General features: G+C 43.5%; 1 protein-coding gene across 1 annotated transcript in view; it reads right to left on the bottom strand.

Annotated features, from left to right (window-relative positions):
• Positions 1-4,742, bottom strand: part of LOC121002504 — a 112,468-nt gene extending 107,726 nt beyond the window's left edge. The window contains exons 1-3 of the mRNA XM_040433956.1: positions 4,580-4,742; positions 1,922-1,990; positions 507-519 (exon numbers count right to left, since the gene is read on the bottom strand). Of these exons, the coding sequence (XP_040289890.1) occupies positions 507-519; positions 1,922-1,975 (67 nt within the window). The 5' untranslated portion in view covers positions 1,976-1,990; positions 4,580-4,742. The remainder of the gene's footprint in view (positions 1-506; positions 520-1,921; positions 1,991-4,579) is intronic.
• Between the last annotated feature and the right edge of the window lie 15,120 nt (positions 4,743-19,862).

Here is a 19,862-nt window from a genome sequence, read left to right as displayed (position 1 = left end):
CAAATTTTAAAGATCAAAAAAAATAGCAAATCCCTTACATATTATTACAATAACTCATTTTACATGTGGGAACAATCAAAAAATCTACCACAATGCGGTGGATGGACAGGCAATATTCATCCAGTTCCGTGAGAAAACTTAGTGGTTGCCATAATACTGTATTGGGGGATCTTTATGCATAGAAACTGCCCAAATAAAATTCTGAAGGTGTCGATCACCACTTATCTCATATTCCCGTGAGATTCTATCTCCTTCCATCAGTGAATTTCTGTTGTAGAAGGGCTGATAATGGTCTGGTGACACCCGTTCCACGTGTTTTACTTATTATGTAATATTCCCCAGTAGAAGGATCATTTCATAATTGTTTTTTGATGATACTATGCTAATTTCTATGTGTATTGCAGGTCTTCCTTTGGAACATTAATTTCTCTTATGTTCTATACTATCCAATAAATTAAGTTTACAAAATATGAAAAATACTTCAATTATACAGATTATATACTTACTTTGAGTTTTTTTCTGTACAATGAATTCCAAATAATGTGAAAAAAATTAAATAAAAATAAAAACATTAGTTAAAACATCAACCAAATACATGCAGACTGAAAAGTATTTATAGTAAGTCTGAAAAGCAACAATCTCAACCTATCTGAAGAATCGGGTTTGCTTCAATCCTTATATGTAAGCGAAGAGAGCTGCCAGTGACTGAAGAACCCCTACTCTTCCGATAGGTGGAGGTTCCAGGAGACTGACCGATCCCTGGTATGTAGCACAGACACTGAGTAGTCCATGCTGCTGGATCCCACTATCTGTTTATTTTTCAAGATGTGCTGTATATAGCATTATTATGGGCCATTTAATATTTCTGTGCACTGGTACCAGCATAATCAATGCCTTTGAAGAACCGCCTCCTTGTTAGCACAATCTGCTATACCGCTCCCGTCCCATACAGCTGCTGATGGAGGGGCACATGTCCCAATGTGTCCATCAGCAGCTGCATCGATAAACACTGTGCATACTTGAGGGATAATGATGAATATGTTGGATTATGTGCCCCTGTATTACAAGCTGCATTGGATAGTAGTGGCATAATGTCAGTGATGTAGACTATACTAACAAGGGGGTGATGCATGACAGAAGAAGGTATTTAGACTTATTAGTAAGTGGTTTAGATTCGAGGGAAAAAAATGGATTTTTCTTTTCTACATACAATTTAGGTGTATATCGCATTTCGGGCTCATGCACACAGCTGTTGCTAAGCCTTATTGCAGCCCGCATACGGCAGGTCCGCAATACACGGGGCACCGGCCGTGTGCACCCCTCATTACGGATGTGGACCCATTCACTTTAATGGGTCCGCAAACCCAGAGATGCGGTGCAGAAGCATGGATCGGAACCCCACGGAACCACTACAGAGTGCTTCGTGGCGTTTCTGGCCGTGCCTCCGCACAGCAAAAAAAGTAGTGCATGCACTACTTTTTTGCGGTGCGGACCATCGGATGCGGATCGTGGACCCCTTTCAAGTGAATGGGTCCGCGATCCGCATGCAACTGCCCCACGGTCGATGCCCGTGCCTTGTGGATCGCATGTTGCTGTCCGCAGAACGGGCCCGACCAGCACACAGTCGTGTGCATGAGCCCTTACTCAGGAAGGCTTCAGGCACATTATCAAATAATATAGCGGAAAAGTACCAGCTCTGGGCAACACTGAAGACTGGATGACAGGCTTAAACATGAAATACAAACATAAAGGTGCAGAGGCCATCACCCTCTACAACCTGAACCCCACAATCTCTTCCCGCCTGGTGACTATCATAGTCGATGGTCATAGTCTGCAGTGCTGCTAAAAGCAAAATTCTGATGGATCAAGATGAGGTTAAAAGCATTTTGGCCTCATAGTAACTACAAGGAGTTATGAATACCTTGGACACGTTTTTCACTTGTGGATTACATTGCTGCTCTTCTAAGTGGCTCATTTTTAAACTGCAGGCCTATGGAAAAAATTATAATGAAAAAATTATAATGAATTATATATATATATATATATATATATATATATATATATATATATATATAATCCTAAAAACAAAGTTAGACCAGCACTTATAAACATACACACTCCTCAACACCAGAACGAAAATATGTAAAATTTTGAAAGCTGTCGCTAAGATCTGCAGATTATCACATTTTCAAGCACCTAGCTCCAATCTGTGGCATGTGGGAGGAGCATAAAAGTCAGATTGAAAGCAAAGTTTTTTAGCCACATGAACCATGAAAAATCAGATCAAGTAAATCGATGAGCGAATATCACCATTTGTCACAAATTGAGAGGGAAAACACCGACCAAAATAGCATACTGCTGTCAACTCTTAGAAAATCGTTAATACATGATTAATTAAAATACATATAACTAGTAAGACACACAAAATGGATGCCATATTCAGGTGAGAGTCATAAATGTAACTTGGGGACGTGGACTATGCATAAATAGCACAAAAATGTAATCCCCCTGAGGAAGCGAAACATGTGCTGGGGAATGTGTGTGTGTTGTATTTGAGTCTGTATTTTCACGTTTTACGTGGAATGGACTTTTGTACGGTTATCATTTTTGTGGTATTTATGCATAGTCCACTTCCCCGAGTTACATTTATGACTCTCACCTGAATATGGCATCCATTTTGTGGATTGTGTGTCTTACCAGTTATATGTGTTTTAATTAATCATGTATCAATAAACGATTTTTTTAAGAGTTGGCAGCAGTGTGCTATTTTGGTCAGGGTTTTCAGCTTTTGGCTCATACACTTATGGAACATAACACCATTTCTTATCTGTCTGATTCATAGTAGAAGAAAATGTGAACCCACCCTAATTTGGCACATCACGTTTTTTGCCTCCGTTTGACGTATACGTTGGGGGGGGGGGGAAGGATACAAAAACGTAGCACACCACGTTCTTGTATCCTGCAGAGTCTGGGGAAGGGGAATTTTTTTTTTACAATGGTAAAAAAAAGTATACTTTATTTTATTTTTTTACAATGGAACATATGCCATTGTAAGGTATCAGCCTTAGGCCTCCATTTAAGGTGTATACGTTTTTTTTTTTTTTCTTTATAAACAGGTGGGAAAAAACGTGACTTGAACCCAGGCTTAGGCCTCATATACACACAAACTTATTTTTCTTTCCGTGTCCCTTACGGTTTTTTTTGCAGACCGTGTACGGAACCATTCATTTCAATAGGTCTGCAAAAATTAAAAAAGTTACTCCGTGTGCATTCTGTTTCCATATGTCCGTATTTCCGTTACGCAAAAAATTAGAACATGTCCTATTATTGTCCGCATTACGGACAAGGATAGTACTGTTCTATCAGGGACCAGCTGTTCCGTTCCGCAAAATACAGAATGCACACGGACGTCATCCGTATTTTTTGTGGGCCGCAAAATACATATGGTCGTGTGCATGACGCCTTACACTCTCACACAGATTTCAGTGCAGTGTTTTTTTTCTGGCTTATAAAAAAAAAAGCTATGAATTTCATGCCTTTCTTTTACAAGCTTTTTTGGTGGCTTTATTTTGACAGACATTTTTTTACATTCATTTTTAAATGTGTTTTTGCCAACCCTATAGAGAAGATGGGCAAACACCCCAAAATCTGCCTCATTCTTAACGCAAGCTGCATTTTGAGAGAAAAAAATTAAATAAAATAGGGGTAAAATCTCATGAAGCGTAATTTGCAACCTGGCTGTGCTCTGTTGGTTGCATAGCTCCCATTGACTTCTATGGGAGTAAGGGCTGATTCACATGACCACGATCCACCCGGGAAACAAGGTCCGTGTGTCACCGTGGCTCCCTTGACCTGGCTGCGTCATGGTCATTTATGGTGCAGTCCGTTCATAGATGATCGCGGATTTCTGGTACTGTACTCACGTCAGTTCAATAGATTTCACAATCAGAAATTGAATACATCATAAATGACTATGATACAGTCAGTTGGGTCATGGATGGTCAACACTGCAGACAGGGTTTCCCAGCCCGATTGGTCATGTGAATCAGCCGCTACGCATCGTTCAGCTTTCAAAGTTACAATTTTCCAATACACTTTTTATATCAATGCCAAGATCTTTGCTTGCTGTCACTCAATAGAAACTTTCACGATTTGCTCCCAGTGGATGGCAATGTGTCCTGGTCCCAGAGCCTCACTGACCCATTCATCTCTATGGGCCAGGCACACCTGTATTTCTAGTGGATCCGCATGGCCTTCTGCATAGATCATGTCCTATTCCAGTCTGTATGGCGGATGAGAATAGCCCTCCCTCTTCATGGGAATGAGAAACACACACACAAGGTAAACATACTTTGTGGACCAAAATATGGACACGGTGATGTGGATGAAGCCAGAGGATCACCACATGACAGCTTCTTAGTTTCTATTGTGGGACAGCAGAGATCTTGAAATGTTCATCAAAGAGAATGCCGCTTGTTTGTAAACTGTAAAAGCATTCATGTACTGGAGGAGCCTGGAAAAGCCGTCATGCAGATTCCAGCTGCTGTTACATTCGGTAGTAATATGCACAATACAATACCTGCTCCGTGTTACCACCGATACACCAGTGCCTTCTCCTCCGCCTCAGATATACGTTACTAGCTCAATAGGTAATAGTTATCATCAGGCTGGAAATGTTAGCACAAACCTGCATGTAACAGTACTAGGAAGAAAGCTTCCATCACCTGACTGACTGTGGTGCCGTAAAGCGCGCTACCACAGTAACTGCGCATGTGCAGGCAGCCGCGCTGGTTGTGACTGCAGGGGGGGGAGGGAGGGAAGCAATACTAGAGGGAGACTTTCCGTCCCTTGTTCTTAGGATTGGATGGTTTACTGTAAGGATACATGAATGAATGAATGCCTGATAAGACGGGTATCCGGAAGTAATGGTTACCCTGGGGAACGTCAGCTTGTATTCTGCCCTCCCTTGCTAAACATGGATTCTAAAGGTGAAGTCGTAGTTTGGAGGCGCAGAGGTTCACCGCTGGAAATCAACAATGTGTGACGTTTTCCAGTTTCATAAATTGTAAATTCAAAATGGAGATAGACTGTACAGGAGTGTATGTAGTGTGTAACCCACTCTATAAAAAGTGAAAAAATACATGAACAGAGTAAGGGCACGGCGGGGCCGCAATACACGAGGCACCGGCTGTGTGCATTCCGCATAACGGATACGGACACATTCACTTGAATGGGTCCGCAAATACGGAGATGCGGTTCGGAAACGGAAGCACTACGGAGTGCTTCCTGGGGTTCCATTCTGTGCCTCCGCATCACAAAAAGATAGACCTTGCTCTATCTTTTTGTGGAACGGACGGATCGCGGACCCATTCAAGTGAATGGGTCCACGATCCACATGCAGCTGGCCCACGGTCGGTGCCCGTGCATTGTAGACCGCAATTTGCGGTCCACAGGAGGGGCAAGGGTCGTGTGAACAAGCCCTAAGGCCTTTTGCACATGACAGTATGTACAGTCCTGATCAAAAGTTTAAGACCACTTGAAAAATGGCAAAAAATCCTATTTAGCATGGCTGGATCTTAACAAGGTTCCAAGTAGAGCTTCAACATGCAACAAGAAGAAATGGGAGTGAGACAAAACATTTTTTGAGCATTCAATTTAATGAAAACAACGAATAAACTGAAACAGGCTGTTTTTCAGCTGATCAAAAGTTTAGGACCACACCTCAAAAAAAAAACTAAACCCCCCCAAAACAGAAATCTAACTTCCAAACATGAACTCAGTAATGAGTAGCTCCGCCGTTATTGTTTATCACTTCCAAAATTCATTTCGGCATGCTTGATGCAAGCGTTTCCATGAGGTGAGTGGGAACATTTCTCCAAGTGGTGAAGACGGCTGCACGAAGGCCATCTACTGTCTGGAACTGTTGTCCATTTTTGTAAACTTCCCTTGCCATCCATCCCCAAAGGTTCTCAATTGGATTTAGATCAGGGGAACACGCAGGATGGGCCAAAAGAGTGTTGTTATTCTCCTGGAAGAAGTCCCTTGTCCTGCGGGCATTGTGCACTGTAGCGTTGTCCTGTTAAAAAACCCAGTCGTTACCACACAGACGAGGGCCCTAAGTCATGAGGAATGCTCTCTGCAACATCTGGACATAGCCAGCGGCCGTTTGACGCCCCTGCACTTCCTGAAGCTTCATTGTTCCACTGAAGGAAAAAGCACCCCAGACCATTATGGCGCCCCCTCCACTGTGGCGCGTGGAAAACATCTCAGGTGGGATCTGCTTGTCATGCCAGTAACGTTGGAAACCATCAAGACCGTCAAGGTTAAATATTTTCTCATCAGAGAATAAAACTTTCTTCCACCTTTGAATGTCCCATGTTTGGTGCTCTCTTGCAAAGTCCAAACGAGCAGTTCTGTGGCGTTCAAGGAGACGAGGTCTTTGAAGACGTTTTTTGTTTTTGAAGCCCTTCAGTCTCAGATGCCGCCTGATGGTTATGGGGCTGCAGTCAGCACCAGTAAGGGCTTTAATTTGGGTCGAGGACCGTCCAGTGTCTTGACCGACAGCCAATTGGATCCTCCGGCTCAGTGCTGATGAAATTTTTTGGGGTCTTCCACTTGACTTTTTTGTTCCATAACCCTCAGGATCATTTAAGAAATTCCAAATGACTGTCTTACTGCGTCCCACATCAGCAGCGATGGCGCGCTGTGAGAGACCCTGCTTATGCAGTTCAGCAACCCGACCACGTTCAAAAAGGGAGAGTTATTTTGCCTTTGCCATCACAACTTGTGACTACCTGACAGAGAATGACAATGAATCCACATCTTTGCACAGATTTTTTTAACCCCTTAAGGACTCAGCCCTATTTCACCTTATGGACTTGGCCATTTTTTGCAAATCTGACCAGTGTCACTTTAAGTGGTGATAACTTTAAAACGCTTTGACTTATCCAGGCCATTCTGAGATTGTTTTTTCGTCACATATTGTACTTCATGACACTGGTAAAATGAAGTCAAAAAAATTAATTTTTATTTATAAAAAAATACCAAATTTACCAAAAATTTGTAAAAAATTGCAAATTTCCATGTTTCAATTTCTCTACTTCTATAATACATAGTAATACCTACAAAAATAGTTATTACTTTACATTCCCCATATGTCTACTTCATGTTTGGATCATTTTGGGAATGATATTTTATTTTTGGGGGATGTTACAAGGCTTAGAAGTTTAGAAGCAAATCTTGAAATTTTTCAGAAATTTTCAAAAACCAAATTTTTAGGGACCAGTTCAGATCTGAAGTCACTTTGCGAGGCTTACATAATAGAAACCACCCAAAAATGACCCCATTCTATAAACTACACCCCTCAAGGTATTTAAAACTGATTTTACAAACTTTGTTAACCCTTTAGGTGTTCCACAAGAATTAATGGAATATAGAGATACAATTTCAAAATTTCACTTTTTTGGCAGATTTTCCATTTTAATAATTTTTTTCCAGTTACAAAGCAAGGGTTAACAGCCAAACCAAACTCAATATTTATAGCCCTGATTCTGTAGTTTAAGAAACACCCCATATGTGGTCGTAAACCGCTGTACGGGCACACGGTAGGGCACAGAAGGAAAGGAATGCCATACGGTTTTTGGAAGGCGTATTTTGCTAAACTGTTTTTTTTGACACCATGTCCCATTTGAAGCCCCCCTGATGCAACCCTAGAGTAGAAACTCCAAAAATGTGGCCCCATTTTAGAAACTACGGGATAGGGTGGCAGTATTGTTGGTACTAGTTTAGGGTACATATGATTTTTGGTTGCTCTATATTACACTTTTTGTGAGGCAAGATAACAAGAAATAGCTGTTTTGGCACCGTTTTTTATTTTTTGTTATTTATAACATTCATCTGACAGGTTAGATCATGTGATATTTTTATAGACCAGGTTGTCACGGATGCGGCGATACCTAATATGTATACTTTTTATTTTATTTATGTTAGTTTTACACAATGATTTCATTTTTGAAGAAAAAAAAACATGTTTTAGTGTTTCCATAGTCTGAGAGCCATAATTTTTTCAGTTTTTGGGCGATTACCTTGGGTAGGGTATGATTTTTGCGGGATGAGATGACGGTTTTATTGGCACTATTTTGGGGTGCGTGTGACTTTTTGATCGTTTGCTATTACACTTTTTGTGATGTAAGGTGACAAAAAATGGTTTATTTAGCAGAGGTTTTATTTTACATTTTTTACGGTGTTCATCTGAGGGGTTAGGTCATGTGATATTTTTATAGAGCCGATCGATACGGACGCGGCGATACCTAATATGTATACTTTTTATTTATGTAAGTTTTACACAATGATTTCATTTTTGAAGCCCAAAAAATCATGTTTTGTCACGGATGCGGCGATACCTAATATGTATACTTTTTATTTTATTTATGTTAGTTTTACACAATGATTTCATTTTTGAAGAAAAAAAAACATGTTTTAGTGTTTCCATAGTCTGAGAGCCATAATTTTTTCAGTTTTTGGGCGATTACCTTGGTTAGGGTATGATTTTTGCAGGATGAGATGATGGTTTTATTGGCACTATTTTTGGGTGCGTGTGACTTTTTGATCGATTGCTATTACACTTTTTGTGATGTAAGGTGACAAAAAATGGTTTATTTAGCACAGTTTTTATTTTTTACGGTGTTCATCTGAGGGATTAGGTCATGTGATATTTATATAGAGCCGGTCAATACGAACGCGGCGATACCAAATATGTATACTTTTTTTTTATTTATGTAAGTTTTTCACAATAACAGCTTTTTTAAAACAAAAAAAATGATGTTTTAGTGTCTCCATATTCTGAGCCATAGTTATTTTATTTTTTGGGCGATTGTCTCAGGTAGGGGCTCATTTTTTGCGGGATGAGGTGACTGTTAGATTGATACTATTTTGGTGGGCAAACGCCTTTTTGATCGCTTGCTGTTGTACTTTTTGTGATGTAAGGTGACAAAAAAATGGTTTATTTAGCACAGTTTTTATTTTTTACGGTGTTCTTATGAGGGGTTAGGTCATGTGATATGTTTATAGAGCCGGTCGAACGGACGCGGCGATACCTAATATGTATACTTTTTTTTTACCAATTTTTTTTTACTTTATTTGGGGAAAATTACGTTTTTGTTTATTTTTACTTGAAACTTTAAATTTTTTTGGGGAAAACTTTATTTTTTCAACATTTTTTTTCACTTTATTTTTTGTCCCACTTTGGGACTTGAACTTTTGGGGGTCTAATCCTTTACAATGCATTCCAATACTTCTGTATTGGAATGCATTGGCTGTATGAGTAATACTGTGTGTATTACTCATACATCTTCCGGCCTGTGAGTTCCAGGGGGCTGGATCTCACAGGCTCGTCACCGGAAGGCAGCGCGATGCCTTCCTTAGGCACCGCGCTGCCTTCCATGCCATCGGGTCCCCCCTACAGACGTATGGGGACCCGATGGCACGCCCGATCACCGCCGCAACCGCAGGTAAAAGCCGCAAACCGCAGGCATACGATCGGGTGGCGGTGATTGGAACAACACATGACGTACCGGTACGTCATGGGTCCTTAAGGACTCGGGAACCATGCCGTACCGGTACGTCTCAAGTCCTTAAGGGGTTAAGGGCATGTGGTCCTAAAATTTGGATCAACTAAAAAACAGCCTATTTCAGTTTAATCGTTATTTTCAATTAATTGAATGCTCAAAAAATGTTTTGTCTCACTCTCATTTCTTCTTGTTGCATGTTGAAGCTCTACTTGGAACCTTGTTAAGATCCAACAATGTAAAATATGATTTTTTGCCATTTTTTCAAGTGGTCTTAAACTTTTGATCAGGACGGTGCGCAAAAAACGGTTCCGCAAAAAATACGGATGACATCCGTGTGCATTCCGTATTTTGCGGAACAGAACAGCTGGCCCCTGATAGAACAGTACTATCCTTGTCCGTAATGCGGACAATAATAGGACATGTTCTATTTTTTTTGCAGAACGGAAATACAGAAACGGAATGCACACGGAGTACCTTCCGTTTTTTTGCGGACCTATTGAAATGAATGGTTCCGTATACGGTCCGCAAAAAAAATGGTACGGACACGGAAAGAAAATACGCAGCCGCAACAGATCCAGACCCTCTCAACATAAATGGGTCCGTGATCCGTCCTAACCGTAAAAAATAGAACAAGTTCTATTTTTTTGCGGTGTGGAGGCACGGACAGAAACACCACGGAAGCACGCCATAGTGCTTCCGTAGGGTCCCAAGCCTCCGTTCCGCACCGCAGCTCCGGATACGGACCCATTCAAGTGATTGGGTCCACGTGCGGGGTGCACACGGCCGGTGCCCGTGTATTGTGGACCCACTGTATGCGGGCCGCAATATGGCAATGGCCGTGTGCATGAGGCCTAAGGGCTCATGCACACGGCCGCGGTCCACATACGCCGGGTCTGCAATACACGTGCACCCCGCACGCGGACCCAATCACTTGAATGGGTCCGCAAACCCGGGCATGCGGTGCAGAAGCACGGATCGGAACCCCACGGAAGCACTACGGAGTGCTTCCGTGGTGTTACTGGCCTCGCCTCCGCACCGCAAAAAATGATACTTGAGGGATGCATACTTGAGGGATAATGAGGAATACGTTGGATTATGTGCCCCTGTATTACAAGCTGAATTGGATGGTAGTGGCATAATGTCAGTGATCTAGACTATACTAACAAGGGGGTGACGCATGACAGAAGGTATTTAGACTTATTAGTAAGTGGTTTAGATTTAAGGAAAAAAAAGGATTTTTCTTTTCTACAAACAATTTAGGTGTATATTGCATTTAGGGCTCATGCACACGGTCGTTGCCCAACCATATTGCGGCCCGCATGAATGGATCCGCAAACCATGCGGTGCGGAAGCACGGATCGGAATCCCACTGCGCGGTGCGGACCGTCAGATGTGGATCGCGTACCCCATTCAAGTGAATGGGTTTGCGATCCGCATGCAGCTGCCCCATTGCGGACCACAATTTACTAAATCAGTTCCATTCTTTTGAGTGGGGCAGTAAGAACATGGATTTCTGCAAGCCCATTAAAGGGGTTATCCAAACTAAAACATGCCCCTCATATAGATTATACTTACCACGGCACCCCATTCACTCCTGATCCCTGCCGAGCCTCCCTAGCATCGCTTGTGACACTAGGAAGGCTCATCCACATTGCAACCTGCTATTGGTTGCTTCCCCCGTCACCAGATGTTTTGATCTGTGTGATGGGGAGACGCGGGGATCAGGAGCAACGCGAGTGCCAGTTAGTGGGGTAAGTATAATGTATATGAGGGGCCAGGGCATTGGGGAGCGTGTTTTATAGTTTGGATGACCCCAGGGGCGTAGCTAAAAGCTCATGGGCCCTGGTGCAAGAGTTCAGCTTGGGCCCCCGTCCCTCAGTGCTTGTTAACAAGGGGCAGGGGAGCACATATCCTTCCTGCTGCCTGAGGCAAACATTGAAAGGGCACCCTCTCATGCCAAATTATTAACCTAACCTCTTCCCTCCAGCCAGAGGTGTAAATTGACCAGTATGCACTTTCTATAATGCCAGTGTCTTATGTGACACAAGGGTCTTTGGGCCCCCTCAGGCCCATGGGCCCGGTAGCAACTGCTACCTCTCCACCCCATATAGCTACGCCCCTGGATAACCCCTTTAAGGTGAATGGAACTAATTTTCAGTCAAAGAATTTTCTGCCACAAAATCTGCTGCATGTGAAGGCACCCTTACAATTACTAATTACAGCTACATTACATGTTATTCGAAAAAAGGAAGAGCTATTTATGAAGATGTTTTAAGAGGGTTTCTCCAGGCTATAACGTCATCAATGTTTCATTAATGGTTCCCAACCACCAGGACAATGAAAGTACTGCAGCCTCTTCAGGGGCATATTAGGAACTCAAAGTTGCCCTAGAAAAAAAAATTAAGAAGTGGTCCCATGTTGTAGGCGGAGCCATACTGGTAGAAGGCATGGCCATGACGGGGTCAGCAAACAGTTAGGCATGGTCATAATGCTGGCTAGTTGGGCCACGCTGATTTATAGGCGCTCTCCCCAACAGGGGCGGACTGGGAACTTAAAGGGAACCTGTCACCGGGATTTTGTGTATAGAGCTGAGGACATGGGTTGCTAGATAGCCGCTAGCACATCCGCAATATCCAGTCCCCATAGCTCTGTGTGCTTTTATTGTGTAAAAAATAACGATTTGATACATATGCAAATTAACCTTAGATGAGTCCTGTCCCTGAGATGAGTCCAGCGTAAAGGAGCCCAGCACCGCCCCGCATCCTCAGAATCTCCTCCTTGCTCCCCGACATCAGAAAGCTAGAGCGCCGTAATCTTGCGATGTGCGAGCTAGCGCTTGCGCAGTTTATTCCCTGAGGCTGATGCCAGCACAGGGAAGGAACACTATGACGACACTGCGCATGCGCTAGCTTGCGCACCGCAAGATTACGGCGCTCTAGCTTTCTGACTTCTGGGAGCAAGGAGGAGATTCTGAGGATGCGGGGCGGTGCTTGGCTCCTTCACGCTGGACTCCTCTCAGGTTAATTTGCATATGTATCAAATAGTTTTTTTTTACACAATAAAAGCACACAGAGCTATGGGGACTGGGTATTGCAGATGTGCTAGCGGCCATCTAGCAACCCATGTCCTCAGCTCTATACACAAAATCCCGGTGACAGGTTCCCTTTAAAGTGGCCTTTAAAACTAAACGTGGTCTCATGTTGTAAGCAGGTCCAAATTTACAAAAGTCGGGACAACACAAGTAGTCGGAGCCAGCAATACTGTGAAATACTACCTCAGCAGAACCAAATACCACAGTGGAGCACTAAATACTGCCCCCCGCCCCACAGTATGAAGCTATATCATCGTCCTGAGGATGGCAATATCATTGAATTCCGGTAGGGCACCTGCGACCACTGGCCAGGTGCATAAGTGCCTGATTTTTATGTACCTTGCTAACGGCCAAGAGGAAGGATTAAGTGGCCCCCAGGGCATCGGCACACCAGGAAATTTCCCTGTAGGGTCTGTGGCCAATCTGCTCATGCTCCCCAAGGAGAGACAGTACCCCCAAAATAGTAATGCACTGACTGCAGAAGCACTTGCCATCTGATGTATTACCTGCATATATGTAAAAAAATTGTGACATTTTTTACCACAAAACTGTGCATGTCACTTCATAGCTCTCCTGCGATGTCCGTTAGTGATCATAGTCTGAATTATCAGCTGGTCTATGTTCATCATAGAAAGGGTCTATGTTCACCAAAAAAGACTGTGTGCCGTGTCACCCAGGATGGCGCTACCCCAATGCGCGTTTCGGCGGGACGAAGGCACGCTGAAACGCGCGTTGGGGTAGCGCCATCCTGGATGACACAGCACGCGGTCTTTTTTGGTGAGTCTTTGCTCTCTTTTTTACCTACACGGTATTTTGATTCAGGTTATTTCAGACCTAGTTATTACTGAGGTTTGCTCTTATTTTATTTATGCTGCACTCGCAATGCAAACCCTGTTTCAGTTCTTACCGGGTAGGTTTTCCTTTGATTGCTGACTCAACCGTCATTTATGATATATATTTTTTTGGTCATTGGTCGGTCATTGTACCATATATAATCCATTCCATTGATCATTATTATGTTTACATCGACACGTGTGCTATCCCAGGGTGCGTTTCTTTTTTTCTGCTTCCATTCACTTTTTGACGCAATCACTTATTGCTTTATACTTTTTAACTATGTTACAATAAAATTATATTTTTATTCTTTGGTACCATGAGCTCTGTTTTCTTGTTTTTTCGTATGTTCATCATCTCAGTAGAATAGATTTCTGCCTATGAATGCATATGGGGCAATCCACAGGCAATGCAGCAAAATTACCCCAGATTTGCTTCAAGATGTGTGATGGAAGTTTTCCATCCTGTGTGGTCATCTGCCAAGAAGCATCTCAGGGTTCAGTTCTTTTCTACAGGGGACCCCTATGATCAGCTGCCATCACTTTGGGACCTGGATGCCGCCAGACTGTGTCCAGTGAAATCAGCGGCACCTCCATGTGTTACATAGGCTCAGGAGATGCAGCAGCTCTTTGCTCTGGCTGATCGCGGGGACCCCCTTTTATTACATCCACGTACCACAGCAGGTCAGTCCTCCCCTAGTAATCTATTAAAGCTCAGTATTTGGATGAAAATGCTTATAAATCAGGTGGCAGTTATACAAACAGATGTGTAAGCCCCTTATACCATGCATATGGTTCACTTATCTCCACTTACATATATAGCAACATAGTATTAGCTTGCTAATTATAGCTTGCTGCTTTTCCAAGGCTGCTATACCAAGTGCTGATTTTACAAGTGCATCTGAGATACTCAGGAGGTAATCTGGAGGTGGTGTTAAAGATGTGTGAATTTTACTGTTAAAGATGTGTGAATTTTATTCTATATTCAGTATCTCTAGGACTGTAATGAGTTAAACTGTTTTCTTCAGCCAAGTGCCTCCCTCCCACCCCCTCTCTTTGTTCAAAGACTGTAGAGAGAGGGGGGCAAAGTGCTGCGGGCAGTGTCTGATTTCTCACCTTTTTGCAGGTGTCCCATGGAGTGTGGTGGAATGTGTAGACCAATCACATGACTTGATGATATATGTTGTTCACTGCCTATAGAGAAGCACCTCTTTGAAGTGTCACATATGACGTATGCAGTAGTAGTGTTAGACCGTCCACCATTAACAAATGGCGACCCTTAGATGTTTACAATTAGCTTAATATTCCAAGGTGGTACCTACTGCTCAGCTGTTGAGTGTTATCTCTGTTTCTCTTATCTCTTCTTAACTTTGACCAATGAAACAATGGTTTGTGTCTCAGTGAGGACTGCCCTCTTCTGAAGATATATAGATGCCTAACTCATGTAATAAAAGTTAGAGATTGCTTTGACCAACTTCTGTGTCAGTGTTCAGTCTCTCAGCCATGCGTGGATATTAACCCCCTGGGGGGGTACATTGATCAGGAACACCAGAGTGTATCTAAAATGCCCTAATTTAGGGATGCTTTAACAAATGGCGCCCAACGTGGGGCCCCAAGGCGAAGGGAGCATCGACAGCCAACACACAAGAGGCCCCAGGACTTGACGAACGGCAGAGAGGAGATGGCCGGCTTTCATAGAACGGTAAGAATACTCTTACCTGCCTTTCTGCCATTTAGTTTGTCACTTCATGTTGGCTTAGTCTGCTGTGAGGTGGTACCCATGTAAGTATAGTAGTCGGCTGTAATGCTGAAAGCCTGGGGTCCATAGAACCATAGTCTGAAATCATAGATCACTCTGGTGTGTATATGTTTTGTGTGCGTTTGTAATTTATGTGAGGAGTGAGTTGAGCACAGACGGTAAAACCACAGACAAAGGGAGGGGACAGTAACCTCCTGGTTTGGAAGGGGGCGCTGTAGCGCCGAGGTGTGGGACAAAGAAACTCCGGCTGACCTGACCAGGGAGACGGTAGATTCACATGACTCATTGATCTACGGGAAGACTGCGGAGACTATCTGACCTGAACCTAGGAAGACGATAGTTCCGCATGACTCATTGATCAAAGGGAAGACTGCGGAGACTACCTGACCTGACCCCAGGAAGACGCAACAGAGCCCGCCTGACCCTCTAGGGGGAAGACGTGCGGGGAGTCCCAGCTGACTAGTCAGATTTGAGAAAACCAGTGGGGAGGGTGAATCCTTTGTCTGCGGAGGAAAGGGTTAAAGGTGCTGATCACTCCTCTGTTTTGTGTGTGTGTCAGTTTGAAATACTGTTGTTAAGAGGGCAGTCCAGAGAATATACTGCTCCTCAGATTGTAGCGAGAGAAGAAGGAAGTCAACATGTGAAGAATTATAAGAAGTTAAGGGAGATTATAGGATGTGATATGGAGAATTGAAAGTTAAAATGTGACAAACAATGTTAGAGAAAGTGTGGCCCCAGACAGCAGGTCGCCCGGCTGGCAACAGGGATGAAAATCTGTAAGAAATTGTGAAGTTAGAGCTTACAGATTGAGGGCATCAGAACTCCGGTGATGTTGAAGGGGGAGTTTTAACGAGTGAGAAAACAGAGCAGTGTCAGGATGATAATTGATGGCATTAGCAAGAAAGAAAGTGTCTGCAATCAGAAAGGCGCTTGTGTTAAATGTTCAGAAATGAACTGGTTACATAGGGAAGATCCTAAAGGAAGGTCAGTTAATGGAACTGTGCATTTCCCCCCCACCTTCACACAGAAACATTCCTGAGATAAGAGGAGCTGGGAAAGGGGGGAGGGAATCATGATGGGGGCAGGGAATCATGCAGAGTAAGTGATGTTATATGTGTAATATATTATACAAGACAGAATTGTTCAATAATCTTTCTTCTTTCCCAAGCAGTGTACTGTGGGAATCCAGCTTTTAATAAAATGACTGTATGATTATAACATGTATATTGTCTTACTGCGACAGACCATCAGCAATTCTGGGTGTGGTGTGGCTGTTTCCGGGAAAGCTGTGTTTGTCTGTGCTGCAAGTTTTGGGATGAAACAATGTGGGTTGGAAGACATAAATGATTCAGTGGAATGTGAATGGGTGTGGCTTTGAGTTGTAATTGAGGCGAATATGTGTGAAGACTGATTATGAGCTGTTAATGAAAATGAGTACATGGAAATATGAATGCGTATGGAGTACGGTATTTGTTTTTTTTTAAATAATATGCGCATTGAGGATTTTATTTTATTTTTCTTGGAAGTTTTTGGTTTTTATTGGTGCCAACAGCATTGATCAAGCTGTACATTTTTTTTATATCGAAGTCAATGAAAAGTTTTTATGGGCCCTTTGTGTGTTCATGTCTGTATTGTCAGATCTGTTTGTTTCAATGTTTGAAGTTACGTGTTACATGTTAAGTGTTGTGCTAAACATCAGAGCTCTGTTCTAATGGATAGCTGCCACATTACTGACGGACAAAAAGGAAGACCACAGCGTCCGACTGAAGGGGGTGGACTTAGATGACTCAGAGCGGAGGGAGGAGGATAGGGGTGGACGTTACAGACAACGACAGCCCTTGTGCCCATCCCCTAGTTATAAGACACTCCCATGGAAGATGAGAAGTCCTGTTTTGTTTTCCAGTCTACTAATTCCGCGATAGGGAAAGTTGGATACTTCTGTAAGCTAAAATGCAGAGTAACATCAAGCGGCATTGGGTGGTTCAGTGGTGCCAACCATAGGTAGTGTTCCTTAGGCATTGCTACAGCCCTGATGTCAAACGCCTCATTGAAGTGAGGAAAAAAAAGTAAGTCTGCCACCCTGTGATGGGCCTGCAGAGTCTGTGGGACCCAGATCCCAGAAGAGAGAGTGTTGTGCTGTGTGTGGTACTCCTCGTCCACACCACACGAGAGGATTGTATTCTATGTTGACCATGCCCGGATCACTGTCGGTCCCCACAGACACCCATGTTTTTTTTTGTTATAAGGAGAACACAAAGACGGGGGGGGGGGGGGGGGGGGAGTTAGATCAAGATTAGGAAACAGGAAATCCAGTATCGGCTCTACTTTTAAACATTTTTAGCAGATTCATTCTGGCCCAATGATATCCCTCACTCTGGGTGATAAAAAAGTAGTCCCGTTTTTTGATTAATACTGGAGCAGCCAAGACAGTTGTGCACAGAAAACATGGCCTCCCCTGATTTACTCCCCAAGCACACCAGTCTTTGGGTGGAAGTGGATGGGAAAGTAGTACGCTCCTTTTTCAACAGAAACCATCCATATTAGATTTGCCCCTAACCAAGATGCGCTTGCCCGTTTGCCTGTCAGTGATAATGCCCCTTGTTGCCTCCTAGGTGCAGATTTGCTTGCAAAAGTACATGCTGGTATCTCATATCAGGAGGACGGCACTGTGAAGCTTACAGGTGCCCTCAACGACGAGGAACTTTGTTTGTTGGCCATTAGTGATAAAATTCCCTGGTCCATGTTTGTATCAGTACTCCCAGAAGCTGAGAAAAGCAAACCCACTCACCATTGGATGGTACATGACCTACATGTCGTTAATGAAGCCACAGTTTCTAACACCCACAGCGTACCCAACACACACGCCTTGTTGGCTCAGGTTCCCATTACCGCCACTCACTCCACTGTGATTGATTTGTCCTTTAGTCCCTATCGCCTCACAGATGAGGTGGTAGATGCTTTTTATGCCTAGAGCTGGCAATTTTGTGTTCCCCCACACTGGGCCTATCAGATTATTACATTTAGATTGTATTGTTATCAAGTGAGTGGCCATCACTCAGCTGTCCTCACCCAACTGCATGGCCAGCAATAACGCCCCGTAGCACATTATTCAGCCAGACTTGATCCCGTGGCCAGAGGTGCCCCTGTCTGCATCAGAGCTGTAGTAGTTGTACTAGCTATGCTTGATGAAAGCTATGAGATAGTTCTGAACCACGAAGTGATGGTGATATTACATCTATCCTCATGAACGTACAATCCAAATGATTGTTTTGTAGCCCGTTATTTGAGAATGCAGTGTTCCATTTTGTTGCCTGACAATGTTGCTCTCCAAAGGTGTAATACTTTGGACCCAGCCACCCTGTTGCCTCTGGACCAAGGGGGGGGGGAAGAGTTAGGGCACCGCACTTTAAACTTTTCTTCCAGATTCAAAGGAAGAGGCTCCTGACTGTTTGCAGATGATGTCACAAGAGGTAGTGGGATTTGGTAAATCAGCCATTAGGTTAATCTAGATCATGTGCTCTTTGTGGATGGATCAAGGTATGGCCAGGATGGCAGGTACTACACAGGTTGGGCAGTGGTGATTAAACGTGAACTACCACACATGTCTGCTCAAGAAGTGGGAGCTAAAAGACCTCTGAAGATGGCTTGCAGATATGCAGATGGGGAAAACAGCCAACATTTACACTGATTCCAGGTGTGCTTTGGGATAGCCCTTGACTATGGGCCATATGGAAAGCCAGAGACTCTTGATCGCTTCAGGTAAACCCATCGAAAATTGGGGAAGCAGTGAGGTCTCTGATGGAACCCCCTTTTTGTCATTAACATGAGAGGTGATGATAGCAACGAAAGGCCACTGTAAACAGATGCAGAGGAGGCAAAGGGAAGCCATGGCAGATCAGGTGGCAAAAATGGCTGCCAAATTACCTAAGCAGACCCCTGTCTTAAGTGGCCACAGTTCAGGTCCCTGAAATAACTCCTCCTGTCTCCCGAAAGTTCTTAGACCTTACAGAACCAGATGGGGAAGGAGGAAAGGGACTGGTGGATGGAAAAGGGGGGGACTACAAATAAGAAGGGAAACTTTACCTTCCCAGGTCCCTCTACTCCACGATGGTACAGGCAACCCATGGAGTGACGCACCAGACAAAAACTGCTATGTATGATTTAGTACATAGCATATGGTACGCCCCAGGGTTCAGCACTGTAACAGTCAGACATACTCAAGGATAAATGGTTTGTGTCCAGAACAACGTGGACAAGGTGGTTAAGGTACCCAAGAAACACATCTTGCTTTTTGTATCTGTTTCAACGTTTACAGACTACCTTCAACTATACAAGGTGGGCATGTATGAGTATGTATTGATATGTGACTTGTTTTCAGGATGGCCAAAACCGTACCCAAAGAAGATTATGGCCGAAGTTGTGTGCAGGTAATGGGGTACCTTAGATCATTGAAAGTGACACAGGTGTTCACTTCACAGGTGAAGTGATGCAGGAAATGATGAAGGTTTTGGGTGTAGGACAGGCCTTACATGCTTCGTACCATCCACAAAGCAGCAGTAGAGTAGGGAAAAGGACTGAACGGGACACTAAGTTAAAGATTCAAAAAGCCT

The sequence above is a fragment of the Bufo bufo genome, chromosome 5, assembly GCF_905171765.1.
Source record: "Bufo bufo chromosome 5, aBufBuf1.1, whole genome shotgun sequence".
NCBI classification, from domain to species: domain Eukaryota; kingdom Metazoa; phylum Chordata; class Amphibia; order Anura; family Bufonidae; genus Bufo; species Bufo bufo.
This window is presented reverse-complemented; position numbering and strand designations above follow the sequence as displayed.